Source organism: Ciconia boyciana, chromosome 9, assembly GCF_034638445.1.
Source record: "Ciconia boyciana chromosome 9, ASM3463844v1, whole genome shotgun sequence".
In the NCBI taxonomy this organism is placed as follows: Eukaryota; Metazoa; Chordata; class Aves; order Ciconiiformes; family Ciconiidae; genus Ciconia; species Ciconia boyciana.
The window spans coordinates 25,761,158-25,779,378 of record NC_132942.1 but is presented as its reverse complement, the minus strand read 5'-3'; the positions used below and the strand labels follow the sequence as shown (position 1 = coordinate 25,779,378).

Sequence of the window (18,221 nt, the reverse complement as noted above, 5' to 3'; positions counted from 1 at the left end):
AATTACTACTCATGCCGAGTGCTATGGCAACCGCCTTTCTGCAACATGCTGCCAGGCAAGACATCTGCACTCAGGTATCGCAGGCTTTTTGGAGCAGGTCCAGGTTTTTTTGGACCTGTTGCTCCCCAAAGTGTGCCACCCACCTGTGGGATTCAGTGTCATGATGAATCTATTAGGAGTTAGTATTCAGTGCTAACCATCCTTTTTTTTTCCTTTTCCTTTGCAATCAGAGCTGGAATAGCCTTCGTAATGCAGATACCTTACTGTGGAGGTATGAAAGCTGCTTCAAGCTGAACTCAGCATCTTCTGGCATAGTGGGGAGGATGCCAGTGAGCAGGTCTGCTTGTAAACCCTACACCCTGGGCTGCACAGTGACCATAAGGCGATGTGGCACTTTGCTGAGGGTGTGACTGACCCCGGGACAGCCATCAGCCATGCTCATGGGTCTGCCCAGGGGCTTCCACATCGGGGAGGAGGAGGGGAAGGGCATGAAGGTCTTCTGCGGATCTTCCCCATCATGCCAGAAGGTCACCTAAAGGAGACTCTTTGGTGATGCTGAACCCACAGATGTGGATATCTGAGATGCTTTTTGTCTGGTTTGGGCAGTGATAGCCCTCCCTGCTGGTGCTCAGCAGGGAACCAGGACCTCGTGGTTTCTCTCTGTGTTTCTGCAGGCAGAGCAGGTCTGTCCTGGCCTCCCTGTGTGACACGGCAGCAATTTCACGGGGACTTCTTGTTTAGGGAGGATGTGTAAAGGAGTATGTTTTATCCTGAGCCTGCCAGATTTACTGTGCTTGTTTGTATTGAAGGTCAGTTCAGTTTACCTTGAAAAATCAGTGTTTTCCAGATTACTGGCTTGTAATGAGGACACTGCTGCCCCAGTACTCCGGAGCAAAGCATCCAGTGCAGAGCACAGAGCTTTGGGCGCTAGCATTTGCAATGAGCATAGGCTTATGGTTTGAAAACTGGATCTGGGCAGTGCCTGTATTAATGAGAATACAGACGGCTTATCAAGACAAGTAGCCACAGAGAAAGCCATATGAAAATATTAATATTTAAATATTAATATTCAGTGGTTCTGAATATAGGTTTGCTGTGCAGCCCCACTGCTGCTCACCTTCTGTCTTGCTGAGCGCCATTAGCCACGGTGGCCATGCAGTATGGAAAAGAAGCGAAACCATCCCTATCTTGGTCATTATCTGCCTAAATCCAGAGGAAGGCTGTGCAGGGAGCAGGAAGGAGCTGCACCCTGGGTTTAGGTGGGCAAAACATCCTTGGGGACACTAGACTTCAGCCTTCAAACTGGTGAAGAAAAATCCTGCCGATAGCAAGGGCAAGTAGGAGGAAAGAGATTGTCTCCCAGAGTACCTAGAATCTGTTATAATCCCAAATTGTGCACCATAGGTGATGAGGCTCTTTGTAGTACAAAATCTATATGTGAAAACTTCATACAAAATCCTCCTTTTGCTTCTCTCTGTTTCTGGGCAATTCCTTGTCTCTGTCTTTTCTTCTCTGTGGTACCAGCACTTCGGAGAAGAATGTGGTTCACTGCTGGGCTTTCAGACCCCCTTACTGTGCTCCCTAAGTGCTCGATGATGGAGCACAAGCCAAGAGAAGAATAAAGTTATTAGTTTTGCTTTGGAGAGAGCAGCATTTCTCTCCCTTTCGGGAGCCCCATGGGAGCTGTTCCCTGTACGTATTTTAATGTAAATCATCCCGGTTACGTGGCAATCCATGTGGACTTTGCAAAACTGCACCTGTTTCATGTAACATGGATTTTGGGGGAAACCTCTGTCTGGAGCAAATGGTGAACCGTGTACCAGCTCGTGCAATGGGCTGCGCTCCATCCACTCTGGGCATTTAAACAGGTGGTACACCCTGCCCTGCTGGAAAAAGCAGAGCTGAATGAAAAATACCTGCTGGGTTATTTAAGACTCGCTTGCTCACTCTATTGGTTGTACTGAATTGTGCACAGGGCAAGTATGCCTGCGCCAGTATATGCACCTTTGAATTACTCCTGCTGAAGCACACTGCAAAATACATTTTAAATTTATTTCATGCAGGAAGCAGGGACATTTGGCAGGAGATTAAGACCATCCTTTAAAGTAAGAGCCAGGCAGGCACCAGTGCCCTGATGGCCAGCTTGCCATGGCTAAAGAAATTAAGGCCAAAACTGACAATGTTATGAATACTTGTCTGCCTATGTAATTCGAAGGTGCAGCTGGCTGGATACACTTCTGGTCGTGGACAGCCTTGGCATATTGTTTATGATGTTTCTTTGCATGTGGCACCTCAGATTTTGGAAGTCCTTTTTTACTTCATACCATAAGAGTGGGGCTTTTTAAAGTGAGTGGGCAGGTGAAGGAGGTACTTGGGTAGTTCTCAGGAAGGATTTAGCGGGGTTCTCCAGAAGAGTATGATGATGGGCTTGGAAAGTTGCTTAGTTCTTGAGAATTAAAGTTACTCAGCTCCTGGCTGGCATCCAGTATTTGGTATTTCTCTTGGTCTGCCTGGAATTATTTCTCGTACTTTGGGGTTTGTGTAAAAATATTTCTTTGAGTTCAGAAACTCGTGATCAAGAGTGGCCATCTGTGACCTCTTAGTAGGCATCTGGATGTACATTTTCCACTTCTGAGGTGTTGAGATAAAGATATAATAATACTTTTCAGCTACACATGTTGTTTTTTAGTCTTTCCTAAATGAAAATTACTTTGCAGGTGGCTAACGCTAGAGGATAATTTGTTTCCATGTTCATTTGAAGCCTTGTAGCAAATCCAAAGCTGTGAATTGAAGATGGAAATAAAAGTAGAATGTGATTTCAGAAAAACCTTCATTTTCTGTGCTGGTGAAGCAACTAAGCCATGTGGCTGCCGATGTAAACCTTTCATCTGCCCAAGTAACAGGGTTATTATCTTCAGCTGAAGCCAATCAGGTGTTGAGTGGCATTTGAGCAGCACATCCAGGCAGCTATTTGCATGAGAAATATGCTGTGAAGATGAGACTGATGTATTTGCAACTTCTGAATTCCCATTATGTTTTTGATTGTGCCACCCTGTTGGGAGAGCCTGGGACATCTTCCCTTGGCTGAGCTGGAAGCGAAGAAGGGAATTTCACAGTCCACTCCTCCACCTTATCTTTTCCATTCTGAGATAACTTTCCTGCTCCTCTCTATAATTGAAAAGAAGTGTGGAGAAACACATTAACAGCAGCAAGTCAGAGGCCATCATCCTTGCCTTAGGGAGTCAGGGAGGTGTTGGGAAAGAGAGGGAGAGGTGCTGGATGGTAGACACATGGCAGTTTTGGTTGGAAGGGACCTCTGCAGGGCTCTAGTCCCTAGTAGTGGGACCGTCACCACCACTGGACCAGGACAGCCCTGGCTTTGCCATGCTAAGTCCTGAACACCTCCTGGGATGCTCTCTGGGTAACCTCTTTCAGCGCTGCGCCACACTGGGCTTGCTTATTAAGAGCTAGAGCAAATAATCATGGTGGGAAATTTCCAGAAATACCTTTTTTTCCTGCAGGAAAATGCTGATTCACTCAAAGTGTTGGGCTGATCTGATCAACGTAGCTGGAGCTTCTGACCTGAGATCTGGAGGTTACATAGGGGACTGGCATACAGTCAGAGATCTGGCTGCCGAGATGCTCAGCTTGAGCTTGTAATCCCTGGGCTGTTGGGTGCTCTGCTGCAAAGTCCCTTCTGTCTGGTATTGCCACCCCACCTTTCCCTGGGAGAAAGTCTCAAAAATGGCAACGTGTTTCAAGGAAGGCAGGTAGAGAAGAAAAAAGCTTACAAGTGCTTTGAACCGATGGAAAAGCAGCAGAAAGTCAGTACAGGGACAACTCTGATAAAAGCCCATCCACTGAATAATCTGCAATCAGGGACATGGCGGGGCAAAGAGGTGACTTCCCAGGGATCCTTGTTAGCTCAGGCGCTCATCAAGCTGCTTGCTCACATTTTAATGTTGGGTGAGGTTTTTGGGAGAGAAATGTATTTCTCTCTGGAGCACGCAGGAGGCACAGCGATTACTCTGGGCAGCCTCCTCCTCTTGCTGGTTGTGCAGCAGCAATTACTCTCTGGGTAAATTAACTTAATTAAGCCCACTGAGGAGATGCGCTTGCAGCATGGTTGTTGCTCTTTAAATTCCCACGTATGAGGGAGGAGTATCACACTTTGAGGACTTTTCTTTTTCTTTGAAATGTGAACCAGCAGGGAAAACTATTTCTCCATTGCCAATATGTTTATCTGGTCAAATTATCCCAGTGTATTTAAATGGTGGTGGGTGGTGAGCAATAAACAGTCCTTTTTGTGGCCAAATTAGTTTATGGCTTGGACTCTGATTTTTCAGAAGATGCTCTAGGTTGAAAGCTGAGCTCTCGTGCTTGGCTCGTATTTGTGTCGGAGAAATTAGGTCCCAAGTGGCAAATGGAGGATCTCCAAAGTATATCTTTGCCTTGGAAAGTAATCTCAAAGGGTGCACATCCCCAGCAAGACTGGGGATGGAAGGTTGTGCTGCTCCATGTTACAGCTTCATTGGTTGGAAAACAGAGAAAAAGGCCTGAAACCAAAAAGACTTGGATTTTCTTGATTTCCACCACCACCACCACCCCCCCCCACTTTTCTACTGAAAGAAAGACTTTTGTTTTGGAAAGAGATCAGATAGATGTGGCTTCTATTATGTAGAAAAAACTCTATAACACAGAAGTCTAATGATTTCTTCATTTAAAGTTTCACTTGAACATTCTTATATTCTGCTTAGTTAGTTGGGTTATGGCTTCAATAAGTTCTTTAATTAGTCATACTATTAATGTAAGAATGCATAAAATTAAAAGCTAATTCACAGCCAAGTGTTCTGCTAGCCGAAAGATTTTTTTTTTTTTTTTTCTGAAAAAATGAGAACAACTTGTTGCAATTTTTCTTTTTAGTTTATTGTGGCTTACGGAAATGTTGAATATTTGGCAGCTGAAAAAAATTGGTAAATAATGCTCACCTAAATGTTTTCATGTCAAAGGGCTTCGTGATATGTGACCGCTCCAAAAATACCCTCTGAAGGGCAGTGCTGGGATGAAGGGTTAGGGACGGCAAGGGTATTCATGGGGAGCTGCCAACTCCCGTTTCACAAGGTTTGAAACCCAGATCCTGAATATTTGCATCATAAAAAATCCTACTGGCATACCCTATAGGGTGCTTAGTTACTAAAGCATTAAACTACCAGAGCAGCTCGTAAATTGTTTTGTAGCTGGGTATTGCACATCCCTTGCATTGCGTGTTCAGCTGTGCAGCGCCCACGTTGGGCAACAAAACCCCCTGTACACCGATGGGGACGTGGCTGCGTGTCAGCAGTGTTCCCAACGGGCACACTCCTGCGTGATGGAAACATCCTAGGAAATGCCATGGGTTGTGCTCAAGTACCCGTTGATTTCTCCTTACAAATTTTCATCTCAGCATTATCGTATTTCTTACTAAGTCAGCTTATGACTTCAGTAATTTCTTTAATTAGGCTTATTCTTAATGCAAGATGGCTTAAAATTAAAAGCAGCTTCTCAGCCAAGTTAACATTCAAGCACAATTAAGTTAAATAATATGATGGCAGGACATGAGAAAATAAAAGACCATTTTTGGCAGCAGCAGATAAATTATTACAATGCAAAACCGCGTGGAATACAATAATAGATTTTTTTTTTTTTCCTCAGTAACATGCCCTAGCTGCAAACCCATAACCACTTCAGTAGGTGTTTATAAACACTAACGGGCTTCTGAAAAATATTATTTAAGCACTTCATGGGTGATGCTGATGTAAAAACTACTCCTGTGTATGTGCCTGAGAGTATCGGTTGACTTCCCAGACTCTGTGCTGGCGAGAGCTTTGATGAAAGACCGACTGTGGTCCTTGGCCAGGCATGGGGCTGTGCCAGTGTTGGAAATGCATCTTCTGGGTTTCTTCCCCAACCTGAATTTTCTCTGCATGTGAATTGCTGAGGCTCCGTGTTAGCAATCACATGCTGCCAAAGAGCTGTGGACTATTCGGTCACAAGTTGGCTCTTTTGGGTAGTGTTTTGGATCTGCATATTCAGTGGCTTTGGGCATGAGAACATCAAGTCAGGGAAACTGAGCTCACAGTATCCCGAGGGGGTTCTGTAGGATTCAGTGAAGTAATTCTAGGGTTTGAGAGAGATGATAAATCTCTGAGGGTATTAAGATAAAGTAGTTGAAAGCTCATTTTGCAGAGAGATGCCTGTGCCGCCTGCACCTCCAGCTGAAGCTTGTGCCAGCACATTTGCTGCCAGCAGCTGCCACGCCATGTATCCTGCACCACGAAGGTGTCTGAGATGAGAGATGACTTTTTTACACCGTGACAGACATTAGTTACCCAAAAGGCTGTGTGATTCAGTAACACGTGCTTTTACAGCATGGGAGAGGTCAGGTGGCACCTTTCTGGCAGCCAGCATCTCATGGGATAGAAATGTTCGCGTTTGCTTCCAGCGCCCGGCAGGTCCCACAGCTCAGGAGTGGCAGTGAAGGGGTCCCCAGTACCATCACCTGGGGCTCTGCTTTTGGGGAGAACCCAGGCACAGGTGGCACTGTGAATTTGGGGAATTTCCTCCCCACATATCACCAGCACACACATGTGTTTCTGCTTAGCTGTAGTGCACCTGGCTAATGCGCCTAGGGGATGAAAAACATCTAGTGAGAGGCCAGCAGGGCCCCTGAGCTGCAGGAACTTGCATCTTCTTAGGCAGAGCCTAAATAGAAAGAAAAAAATCTCCTATATTAGTGTCTCTGCTAAAGCAGAAGCTTTCTTGTTAATGCTGTTTGAGTGGGAAATGTAACCTGTGCCCTGTCTCACTGCCATGCACAGCCCAGTGAGGCTGGTCTGCTCATACGGGGTCTGAGCCTGCTGCAGAAGATGGCAAAAGTTTTCAGCAGAGATGAGATTTTCCTGGGTACTTCAGCTTGCTGCAAAGGGACCACGCTTTGTGTCGTGAATCCTTGATGATAGGGTTCAAGTGTGGCCTTGGTAGTGAAGAGCAGTCCCAAATTAATGCTTTCCCACTATGCATCATCCCTTCAGAAGGATATCTCATCCCAAGAGAGGACCAGCAGCGAGTGAAAGCTTCAGGTCATGGAGACAGGGAAGAGCACAGGTCCTGTGGGGTGGGACCAGACCTGTTGGTCAGGGCACGGGCAAGCGGTCAGGAGGATTTTTGGGGTCCGGGGCAGGGCTGCGGGAGGATGCTGCTAATGAAAACAGTATTGAAAACATCTGTTTCCCTAATCCACTTATGTTGACAGGTCAGACAGAGCAGGGATGAGTTTAGTTAAAGAAATATCTTTCCAGGACATAAATGGATTGATAAAATATAATTCTATTAAGAGATCATTCCAGTGCTTGAATGGCACTAACAATTGTATGGGAATCTGAGGCACAAAAAGATTAGCAGCAATCTTTATTTCCTGAGCAGGTTGTCTGTTGAGATGTCGTTACATAAACTAAATGTTCATGTATTAAGAAGTAATTGTGCAATTTTGTCCGGAGGGAGTCCTGGATGGGAACTGTGCACAGCCCCGTGGATGCTTTGCAGGGGCAGAATCGGGAGAACTGATTCATCTAGAAAAGTAAATTTTGCAAATTTTTATTCTGAGCAACATTCCTGTGCCTCACCGGAGCATTGCCAGGGTGGATATTTGGGAGGAAGGCAGAGGAGTTGCTGTGCTGGGTCCCCCATAGGCACAGGTCCACCCTCGGGGGGGATGCACAAGCCCCCATTTCCCCCCCGGAATATCCAAAATAACGTGTGAACCCATCCCAACTACACAGATGCTGAAGATGCAGAGGTGTGTGGATGTCTTGAGTGGCACCAACCATTGCCTTCTCCTTAGTCTGTCCCCACCGGTGGCTGGGGGATGCTGAGGGGGCGGGTGACATTGCAGGTGGGTATCGAGGGTTAAGCCTGCAGAAATCCTAACGGCAGCCTTCGTCTGTCCTTTACATTAAAATTGTCTTTCTCTCACTTTTTTTCCTGCTTCCTCCCCTGACTCGTCCTCCCCCTCTTCCAGCAACGTGGACACCAAGGAGCTGTGCGGTGAGTGTGGTCCCTCTCTTGGGACAAAAGCAATTGTTACGTGCACGTGTGCTTTCAAAGGATGCATGAAACCCGTTACAAAGCTGGTGGTGCCATGGCAGCTGTGGAGCTGGGGGGTCTCAGCACTTCTGCTGCTTTACCCCTTATTCCACAGGAAAATTGGCAAAATTTTTCATTTTCTTCCAACATAAACATGGTCAGAGCTGAGTGGAGCACCTGCCTCCCATTCAATAACGAGCCGGAGTTTAATTTCTGGCAATGTCATGACTTTCAGCTCCACTCTGAAGTTCAATAAACCAGTATCCCTCTGCAATACCCATAACGTGTTTCTCCTTAGGCAAACCTTTGTGTTTCCCAGCAGGCTGCCTAAGGTGGACACCACCTCTGCTGCACCTCCCACGGCTTGCAGAAATTAAAGGTTGAAAAGAAAATCTCTGATAATGTTTTGTCCCACACCTTGATCAGAAAGGGAGTATTTCCTGCCGGGATTTCTGAAGGGCTTTGCCTCGATGGGAGGTGACTCGTGCATGGGGCTCCTGCTGCTCACTCAGGTGTATTTTTCCATGGATACTTGGTATTGGGAAATGTTTCCTGCACCCCAGCGCTTTGGGAGGAGATGGGGAGACAGAGGTGTGTGGCCTTGCAGAGGTCTCACCTGTTTCTTCCCCTCCCCTTCCGTGCCAGGATGCAGAAGAACATAGAAAGCCACCTCCACAGGTCTTCACCATTTACATTCATCACTTTGCCACTAATTACAGCCTTCAGAGGTCTGGCTGAGAGCAGGTTGTGCAGCCACAAAGGTGCTTGCCAGGCTGCCTGTGCCAGCACCAGGCGGTTACTCGTTATTCCCAATACTTTTAAGACCTCTCTGTCCATTGCAGCCTGTGGGTCTGCCTGCACCAGGACAGTGCCTAGGGTGTACTTAACCCCTGCCCCACCCTGCCTTTCTCACCACAGCACCCCGCAGGATTTTGAGCATTCAAGCCTGCAGCAAAGGCAGCAACCTTTCAGCTGGTTATCACCGCTTGTTGTTACTTTGGTATGCAAGAACCGAAGCCTTTCATAAAACCCTTTTTGTTTGCTGATGATGTGACAGGCTTGTTCCCATCGCTCCTTTCTCAATGCATTAGGTCTCCTTGACAGCTGACCCAGGAACCTCAAACCCCACAGCTTGTATCATCAACTTTGCTAGGAAATAGAGGGGTGGTAACGTTGTTGCTTGACCCCACTCTGCTTTCTCCATCAGTCTGATAAAATCAGAAAATCACACAACTGTCACCCAGCGTGATCCCACCTCGCTGCCTCTCCCAGGGGTGAAGCTGCCAGGAGAGGAGGGAGATAAACCCATCACTTCCCGCGGGGAGCCTGAGGAAGGGTCAATCAGCACAAGATCCTGCCTAGATCTGTTATCTGCTGAATACCTGCCCTTGCCTGAAATTTCTTATTTGCTTGCTACTGTTCTAAGTATTAGTTTAAACATAAAACCTCATTTTGGGAAAATAGAAGCTGTGGTCTCTCTCTTGAAATGGGTTGTGTGTTGTAAGATGTTGAGAGCATCTTAAAAGGGATTTCTTGAGCCCTGCAGCTTATATGAGAAATTTGATATGGCTCAATCCGTATCAGGTAGCATCTTATAAAGTTCTGGGTTTTTTTCCTGCTAACAAATGCAACAATCATCAGCACCTAGACTGACTTAAATACAGTTGTGTAGCTTCTTACCCCCAGAGGCACTCCCAGTCATAGCTGGGATAACATGCCCAGAATAGCGAGTACAGCTACCAAATTGTAACCTGCCACCTTTCAGTTTAAATGAAACACAGACATTGCATGCAATGGTACAAGTTGTCCAGCCAACTGAGGTATACTCTACAAATGGGAGATGCACATCAACCCTTTGCAGACTACCAGGGTGGTGGGTGACAGCTTTGCTGGGGAGAGGTGGGGGGGGTGGGGCACCCACTTCCTCCCGCACCAGCCCCAGGTTGCAGTGATGCTCATCTCCTGAGCATTGATCCCATTACTCTCTGCAGATGTGCAGGGGCCATGAGCAAGAACCATGTAGGATAGGAAGAGCTGATCTCTGATGAGATTTATGTAAATAAATAAGGCTAAAACAGTAGAACTGAATACTTCGGTTAAGTCAACGCCATTCTTCTCCCAGGTGCTCCTTGGTCGGTCTCGAGGGCTGTGCTCTGCCCACAGCAGCTCATTTCTCCTGAAATGTATGGGCCCAGCTTTTTATTTCAGGACTTACAAAAAGTCTTTGCCTTTAAGATCTGCTCAGTTTTTCTTTCCCAAGTAAAGTAATATGAATAACACAAATAAACACGCTGCAGTGAGAATAAGCTGTTTGGCTTATCGTGGAACAGCAAACAGCTGCTGTCAATCATGCTGTGGCATTCCGGTTTGTGCCAAAATCTTCTTCCCCTTGGATATGTTCTCAGGCTGTAAATAGCTATAGGCACTTCTAATTAAGCCAAGAGAACCTAATTAGTGGGGTTGTTTCCTGGAGTTTATGTCTTGTTGCATTCTGCAGAGATGTCACCTCGGTGTGAAGCTCCATGTCTTAGCGCTAGGGAACGGCGCCGGTGGCTTTTAAGGAACAGCTTTTAGCTGTAGTCTCTGTCAGTCACCTGGAAACCAAGCAACTTTGCATCTATGCTGCAAACTCACTGCACGCCTCACTGCCGTGCTTCACTTCTCACTGTTTCTGTTGTGAACAGCGAATTTCAGGACTCTGTAGCTCGTGCACAAAACCGCACTGAGGCTCGTATGTGCCACGGAGCCATCAACCAGGTGGGGACACACTGATTTTGGCTGTATTTTGCATCAGCAGAGCGGCTGGGATTGCGTCTGGCCGCTGTCAGAGCTGCGGTGCAGCCTTGTGCGGATCACCGCTCCCGCAGGAGGGATGAGGATGGGACGGAGAAAGTGTGGACTCCCCCTCCGTGGACAACATGTGGTTTTGGGCCCAGCTTGCAGCTCCATTCTCTTCCTTTCGAGGCATATTTTGCTCTCAGAAGCCTGTGCAACCTGTGATTGTGGGCTGAGGTGCAAATGTGATGGGAATGTAGGGAAAGATGTAAGGCCAGTCTCACTCAGCTCATCTAAATTGGGGTGAACCTGGCAGGTATTTGGATGCTTTGAGTGGTAAAGACTGTCAAGGGAATGGAAAGTGGATTTTTTTCGAGACTTCTCCCTCCATGTTGGCAATAGGTGGGAGAGAGCCAAGATACGGTCAAATGCAGAAGTGGACATGAAAATAAAGCACCTGCTAAGTTATTTTCAGTGGGAGCTACTGTACCTTACATTTCTTTTTTACAATGGTCCCAAACTTCACAGGAATTGTACCACTTCCCATCCCTGCAGGACAAGCTGTGACTTTGGCTCAGGATATAGAATATAAAAATCTACCTGAAAAAAATACCTCTCAGTATTTTTTTTTTCCACCAATAAATAGACCTTGCTGTGTCACGTAGCCTTGAAGTGTTAAGTTACATCAACAGTTCCCATCATGTCCCTCTTGGTTTTCCCAGACTATTTTGCTGACCATATGGGAGACTACGAAGACGTCTTGGCCTCACTGGAGACGCTGAACCTCTCCATCCTGAAGGCGATGGACTACACCAAACGGGTGAGTCCTCCTTACTTCGCCTTGTACTCCATGGGCTCGGAGCAAATGGTGCAAAAGTTACGTTAACAGAGCATCTAAATCTGAAGGTCTTCATCCTATTCAGCAGTGTTGTCTCCGCATACTGTTACATTTGTGTGGTAAGTGGATTATTGCAGCAACATGACAACAGTGGGGTTTTTTTGTGTTAACAGCAGATGAATCTTGAAAATGTTCACCAGATTGTGAACCAAGGTGCCAATGTCATGTGCAGTAGACGGTGGCATGGAGGCTTTGTAGCAGAGCACCTTCTCAGCACCCTTCCTAAGTCTGACAGGCGGTCTTGGCTCTGCCATGGCTTACGCTCTGCGTTGCCTGAAGCATGAAGGTGCTCCAGTTGTCTTCAGACAACACGGCCCGTGGGTCTCTTGGGTGGGATTTTGAACACGTGAGTTCTTGTTAGCATCATTGGGAGTGCTTTTGGAAACTTCATATTATAGAGCTGCCATTAAATACAGCTTCCATGTTGGAAGGCATCCTGAGTTCCAGAAATACGGTCACTCGTGTGCAGCTGCTGTGTTTGAAGGACTACAGGGGAATCATGCAAGCACCAAAGCCAAGACATAATGTTCTATTTTATATGTGCAGAGTACCCCTAGCTTCTTAAAAAATCCACCACGTGCCTTAAGGATGCTGTTAATAATGGACTACTAGGCGGTGGCACTGATCAAGAAGCATATTGAAGTTTATTTACGAATACCTAGAAAATCTGAGCTGACGCACCAGATAAACATCCCCGCTGAGAGGTGCACCATTCATTTGGTGTCTTACCAGAAGGAGAGAAGTGTTTATAGAGCTCTTGTTCCTTTGAAAACATTTTCCTGTCCTTTCCATACCACTTAATCAAGTAACTGGGCTATATCAATGATATTTATTACCTCAGGATCATCATTCCTTCTCCCAATTCTACCTTCAGCCATATTTGCATCATTCTTTTGTGCCACGACGAGAGAAAAGTAGTCTTCCTCTTCATTGGTGAGCAGTAATGTGGTGCACTGAGGACCAAGCCAAGGAGAGAGGTTTTGCTTTTTCCAAGCACCTGCAAGGACTTCCCAATTCAACTCCAGCCCTCCTCTGAGTAATCCAAATTGAAATCTCCCTTCCGTTTATCTTTGAAGCTAAAGGAGAAACTCAAATTACTCCACATTAAAGATGTGGTAATGATAAGTTTTAGGAGTTAGAATGGGAAACAGAAAATTCTCTCCCCCCTGGTTGCTGAGTAGAGAGACTGATTTCCTTGGTTGATCAAAATCCATCCTTTTAATGTTTGTGAGGAGGGCAGCATGGAAAGTGAAGCCACATATTTCACATGTTGATGTCTTGCCATAACAAACTAAAGGCAAAAGTCTTTGGCCAAGCACTGATCTGTCTGAAGTGTTTGTGAATTTTTTATCAACATTATGAGAGGGTAAAAAAAATCAGGACAACAGTAATAGTTAATTTTTCTAATTAAGTTGCTGAGTCCATTCATGCCTCATTTATATTCGTTATTAGCAAATTTTCTGGCAGTCAGATTTGCCAACTATGTATTTTAAATACATGTTAACATGCTAATAGATATCTCAGTAATTCACTCCAACTTGCTATTTGTGATGCCTTCCACCATTGCTTTTCGAATATGAGGTTAATATATATGACTAATTCCTCCCAGTATTTTGCAAGAGGAAGATGGCATATTCTCTGTTTATAAATCAGGCATCTGAGCATGTGGGTATTTTACCTTGCATAAGAAATATGCAGCAGAAACAGGATGGTTATCCATAATCCCAATCCACTGCCTTCATAAGAAGAGCATCTTTCTCTCTCCTTGATTCAGCAACTTGTGGCAGGATTCACCTGCCTTAACTGCAATGGGCAAAGATTATTTACCTAAAGCTGAGCTGGTCACTTCCATCATGATCTTGTGGAGGGAACCAAGGAGATCCAGAGCGCTGGAGGCATCGTCCTCCTGTGACGCTGAAGGATCACAGCACTCTTCATCTCAAATGCAGACATTTCCCTTCGAGATGGCTAAAGCCAGATGAGGGAGCGCCACCCCAGCATCCCCTCATCACCCCCATTTTATCAGCCCATGGGTTGTGTTGCTCTTTGCTGCCTGGCAGACTTTTGGCAAGTGAGCAATCAGAGCAAGACTCCTTCTGAGAGAGGAGCTGGCAAAGAAGTATTTAATGAAAAACATTGTTCCCTGCTGTGATTTTGTGAACAAAGTGGTACAAACCTCATCAATTAATTATTCAAATGCAGGTGCTTTGTTCAAGTAAAGAACTGAAGGGAAAAAAAAAAAACAAACAGAAAATAAGCTGTTGTAGGTGGTAGAGAAACTCATCTCCAGTGTTCAGATAGGATAGACTTCCAGGCAGCATCAGAAGATTTTCCCAAGTGCAAACCATTAGTGCTTCTTTTTGAGATGTGAGATTTTTTCACTGTATGTTTTCCCTAAAAAAAAAAAGTATTTGTTTACCAGACTTTCTGGTTTTAGTGTCAGGATTGCCAAAACAGAGTGTCAGAATAAAATAATCTGGCTGAGGTCTTCTCATCAGGTTCCAGCCCACGTGTGTTCCCATACCCCAGCCTGGAGGAATTCGCAGAGGTTTTTTATTTCCTCCAGGGCTGGGACCACAGCTGCAGGATAAGGCTTCAGCCCCAGGGAGAAGGTCCATCCCAGGATTGCAAAAGCCAGTGTGAGCTCCGACTTGTCTGATGGGTCCCCCCATAAAGGTCTCCTTCTGCTCCATCTCCTCCACGTGTGATGCTGTAACCAAGGGCCCTGTGCTGATGTCAGGACATTTAGGAGATACATACATATAAATATATTTTTAGAAACACTGGATCGGGGAAAAGACTGCTGAAGCAGCAGGTTTTGGTAGGAGCCAAGTGTGGTTTTGTGCTCCCCGATGCTTGAGCCTGTTGCTGTCTCTGCAGCTTTTCCCCAAGGCCGAATCCTGCAAAGGGCTTGGTGCTGATGTGGAGCACTGTGACTTGCGAGCAAAATGCTTTGCTTGTGAGATGCTCCTGCTTCTCCATATTAAAATGAGTATTTCATCAGCTGGAGAAAACTGTTGATCATTTGAGAGTGTTCCTTATTCCCTCCCTCTCCACTCCGTTAAAAAAGTATTCGGTGCAAAGGATAAATGAAGCCTAACCTTCTTCTGTGTTGGCTTTCTGACGGGAGGTGCCTGCTGACGGGAGGGGCTAGATAGCTGTGGTATTTAATTGCTGTTTATATTTCTCACCTTAAAAGACAACTGATTATTTCTTGCTCATAAAAAGAGAAAGCAGCAATTATCTCATGCTGGAGGAGCTCATAAAGTATCAGCAGTAATTAGATTCAATAGTGGAAGGTCTCATACAGAGAAACAAAATCTGTCATTATAATTATTTTCCAATACAGTGATGTCCGTGCCATGTTGAAATGACTGCCAATGACAATGGGAAATGCAAAGATAAATTGGAGAGAAAGGAAATGAACTTTCAGGATCTAAAAAAAGCAGACGGCGGGAGATGTTCTTATATAATTCTCATTTACTGTTTTATAGTGCAGTTGGCAAATATCAAAACCAATATGACTGGGAAGGACATGGTTTGTGTGTCTGGTGTCAAAGGGTGTGTGGGGTACAGTCGGAGCTGGGCAGCCGGGGTCAGGTGGATGCTTTCCCTCCCATTTGGTTACTGACCCCCCGCCTCAGGCTGCCCACTGTGGGATGGTGCCCACTGATGCCTCCACCATCCCTGCCAGCCTCGAGGGGTGCTCAGGACAGAGGAGTGGGGGACAGTGCCTGGGAAGCTGGAGGGGGAGCGCTGGGGCAGTGATTACCACTGAACAACACCCTCACCCAGACAGCCCAGGAAATGTGCTTTAGCTTGGTAAAAAAAGCACATTTTGTGGTTTTTTGAGCCTGAGAGGCTCAATTAGCCCTGTTCCTGCCGGGTATGGCTTCCACTACCTGCTGCACTGGGGTTGCTCCTGTTCCCCGCTTTTGCCAAATGAGCATTTTGCAGCACTGAGCATGGAAACATTAGCAAGGCTGACCTTTAGCAGTGAGACAAACTTTAAAAGCAAGCTGCAAAGAAGTCCCAAAAATGCTGAGTGAGGAATGCCCTCAAGGATGAAGCAGCTCAGATTTAAGGTCAAATCACTTCTTCCCGGAGATGCTCCTGTTGGGCACCAGGCGGGTCCAAGAAGCGCCGGTGACCATCCTTGGCATGTGCCCTGTCCCAGCTGGAAGGGGAGTGCTTGGAAAGAAAAATTGCCCAAAATAGGAGCTGAAATTGCAACAACCCCTCATGCACATACTGGAATGAAATGGAGCTGATCTCTCTAGTGCTCATGAACATGGTGCGGGGAAAGACTGCGCCACGCTGCTTCGGTGAGGGCCAGGAACAGGGTGAGCAGAGCAGGGGAGGGGGGTGCTGACAAATTAGGGGGGATTTGGAGACTGGCTTCAGGGAGGAGTGAGGGGCAGCAGGAGGGATTTATGGAGGAGGCCTGAGGACTTGTGGGTGGCCCTGGACCACCCTGTACTTGATATTCAGCATCACCTTCGGTCCTGGAGGGGAGCAATAGGCAATGTGAAAGATGGTGTTTTACCCTTGCTTGCTTGCTGCCAGCTGCGCTCCCAGTCTCTCACTTGCCAAAATCCTTTTTATCTCATTTAATGGACCTGGAGTGGAAATATGACCAAGTGGTGACACATCACACACCCCTTGAGAGCCTTCTCATGTCAGGGTGCCAAATACCACACGTGTCTTATGGACAGGCACTGTACCCAAACCGGCTGCAAACACATTTTCTCCCGAGAGTCATTATTTAGGTGAGAGAATATGTAAATCTTAAAGGGAAAACTGAGTGTACTGACCTTCAATACCAGCTGCTGATGCTCCAGCAGCGCTAGGGAGCTCAGAGGTGTATACATACGGATGAATAGGTTTGCATACATTATTTGTGAGTTAAATTGTTCCTGCTGCAATTCACCCTTATTGTCTCTGCCTTATGACATGTCGTTGCAGTGAACAGGAGATGCTGGGCTCCTGGGGCTCAGTGGGAGCTGCTGCAGCAGACCTCCTCTCCCCACTGCCAGTGCCAGCATGGCTGTGGGTCTCCTCCAGCTTTCAGCCACCAGCAGCACCTTGCAAAGGAGTGCTTGTTTGAGCAGCTCAGTAACCGCCCCAGAGCAAGCAGCATCTGCCACCAGTCTTGGATGCTAAAAATGATGGATGGGTTTTTTTTGTTTTATAGCACAGTCCAGAACAGCAATATAGAGTGTTCTCATTTGCATTCTTACCTGCCAAAATTAAGCTTGCCAAATATGATATTGCTCTTTTTTGAATGATGACACCTCGAGATAAAATAGTCAGTAGAAATAATCCTTAAAAATAATCTTTTGCTCCCACCCTCCAGCTAATCCTTTATCTCGTCCTTTCATTTTACTTGAGCAGGTTTTCTCCTGCTCTGCTGAACAAACTTGGTGTTCATACTGAGGTCATCTGAGGCTCCTGGAGCAGTGCTTTGCTGTGGCAGGAGGCTGGCCCGTGGCAGGGTATAAGAGCAACACAGGGTAGTGCCCAGCCCAAACAGCATGAGCTGCTCGGGTCTTCCCATAGACATCATGATCTGGCCCCGACTCGGCTCACACCGAGCCATGGAGGTTACATGAGCATCAGCTGGTCTGGGCTTGAAGCCCATGGGGTACCACTGCAGTGCAGCACGTGTGTTGCTTCATCTTTCTTCCTGGGAGAATTTGTACCCTACCGCACATCAGGCTCTCCTTCAGAGAAGGAGAATGGTGAATGGTTTTGGCTGAAAAAAGAAAGGAGTGGCCATGGGGCGGTGAATTGGTAAAGGCTGAGTCATCTTTCCATATATTTTGAATGATACATTTCTGAACAATTTCAGTATCAATTTCTATAGCAAAAAAATGATGTGGATTATTGGAAAAGTTATGGAACTTCATAGTTCAAGAATAACCTAAAAGGAAACAAGACATATTTGTTTAGCTTCTCAGAAAGTATTTCTGCAACTCTCCTCTGAAATTAATTTAAGAAAATATTGCACCGCAAATTGAAGCAAGAAGTGCTACTCCAGTTCTGCAAGAACTGAATTTTCCCCAACTTTTCTGTTCAGACTCCAGACCAGAAAGCCAATTCTCCATGTGATGCCATCCAGAGCGATTTCCTTGCCAGCCCCACAGGGCTGTGCATGAGCCCCAGCTGGGCTGCCAGACTGCCAGGGAGCACAGTGGGGCTGGCAGGGAGATGTATCTCAAGAAAGTCTCTCTTGGAGCTTATTTTTAGATTAAGATATTTATTCACTGCTCTTCTGCTTGTCTGTTGTTGCAAAATTCCTGTTCCTCCTCTTGCTCTGAGAAGGAAGAGCATCTCTCTGGAGGTCCTGCTCGTGCTGCCCTGGCTCCAGCTCTCATGGACCTCCTGTAGGACATGGTTTTCCTCCTCCTCCCTCCTGTTTTAAGGC

General features: G+C 46.3%; 1 protein-coding gene across 1 annotated transcript in view; it reads left to right on the top strand.

Annotated features, from left to right (window-relative positions):
* Positions 1-18,221, top strand: part of NECAB2 (N-terminal EF-hand calcium binding protein 2) — an 85,048-nt gene that overhangs the window by 53,696 nt on the left and 13,131 nt on the right. The window contains exons 4-5 of the mRNA XM_072872943.1: positions 8,057-8,082; positions 11,619-11,716. Coding sequence (XP_072729044.1) covers positions 8,057-8,082; positions 11,619-11,716 — 124 coding nt within the window. The remainder of the gene's footprint in view (positions 1-8,056; positions 8,083-11,618; positions 11,717-18,221) is intronic.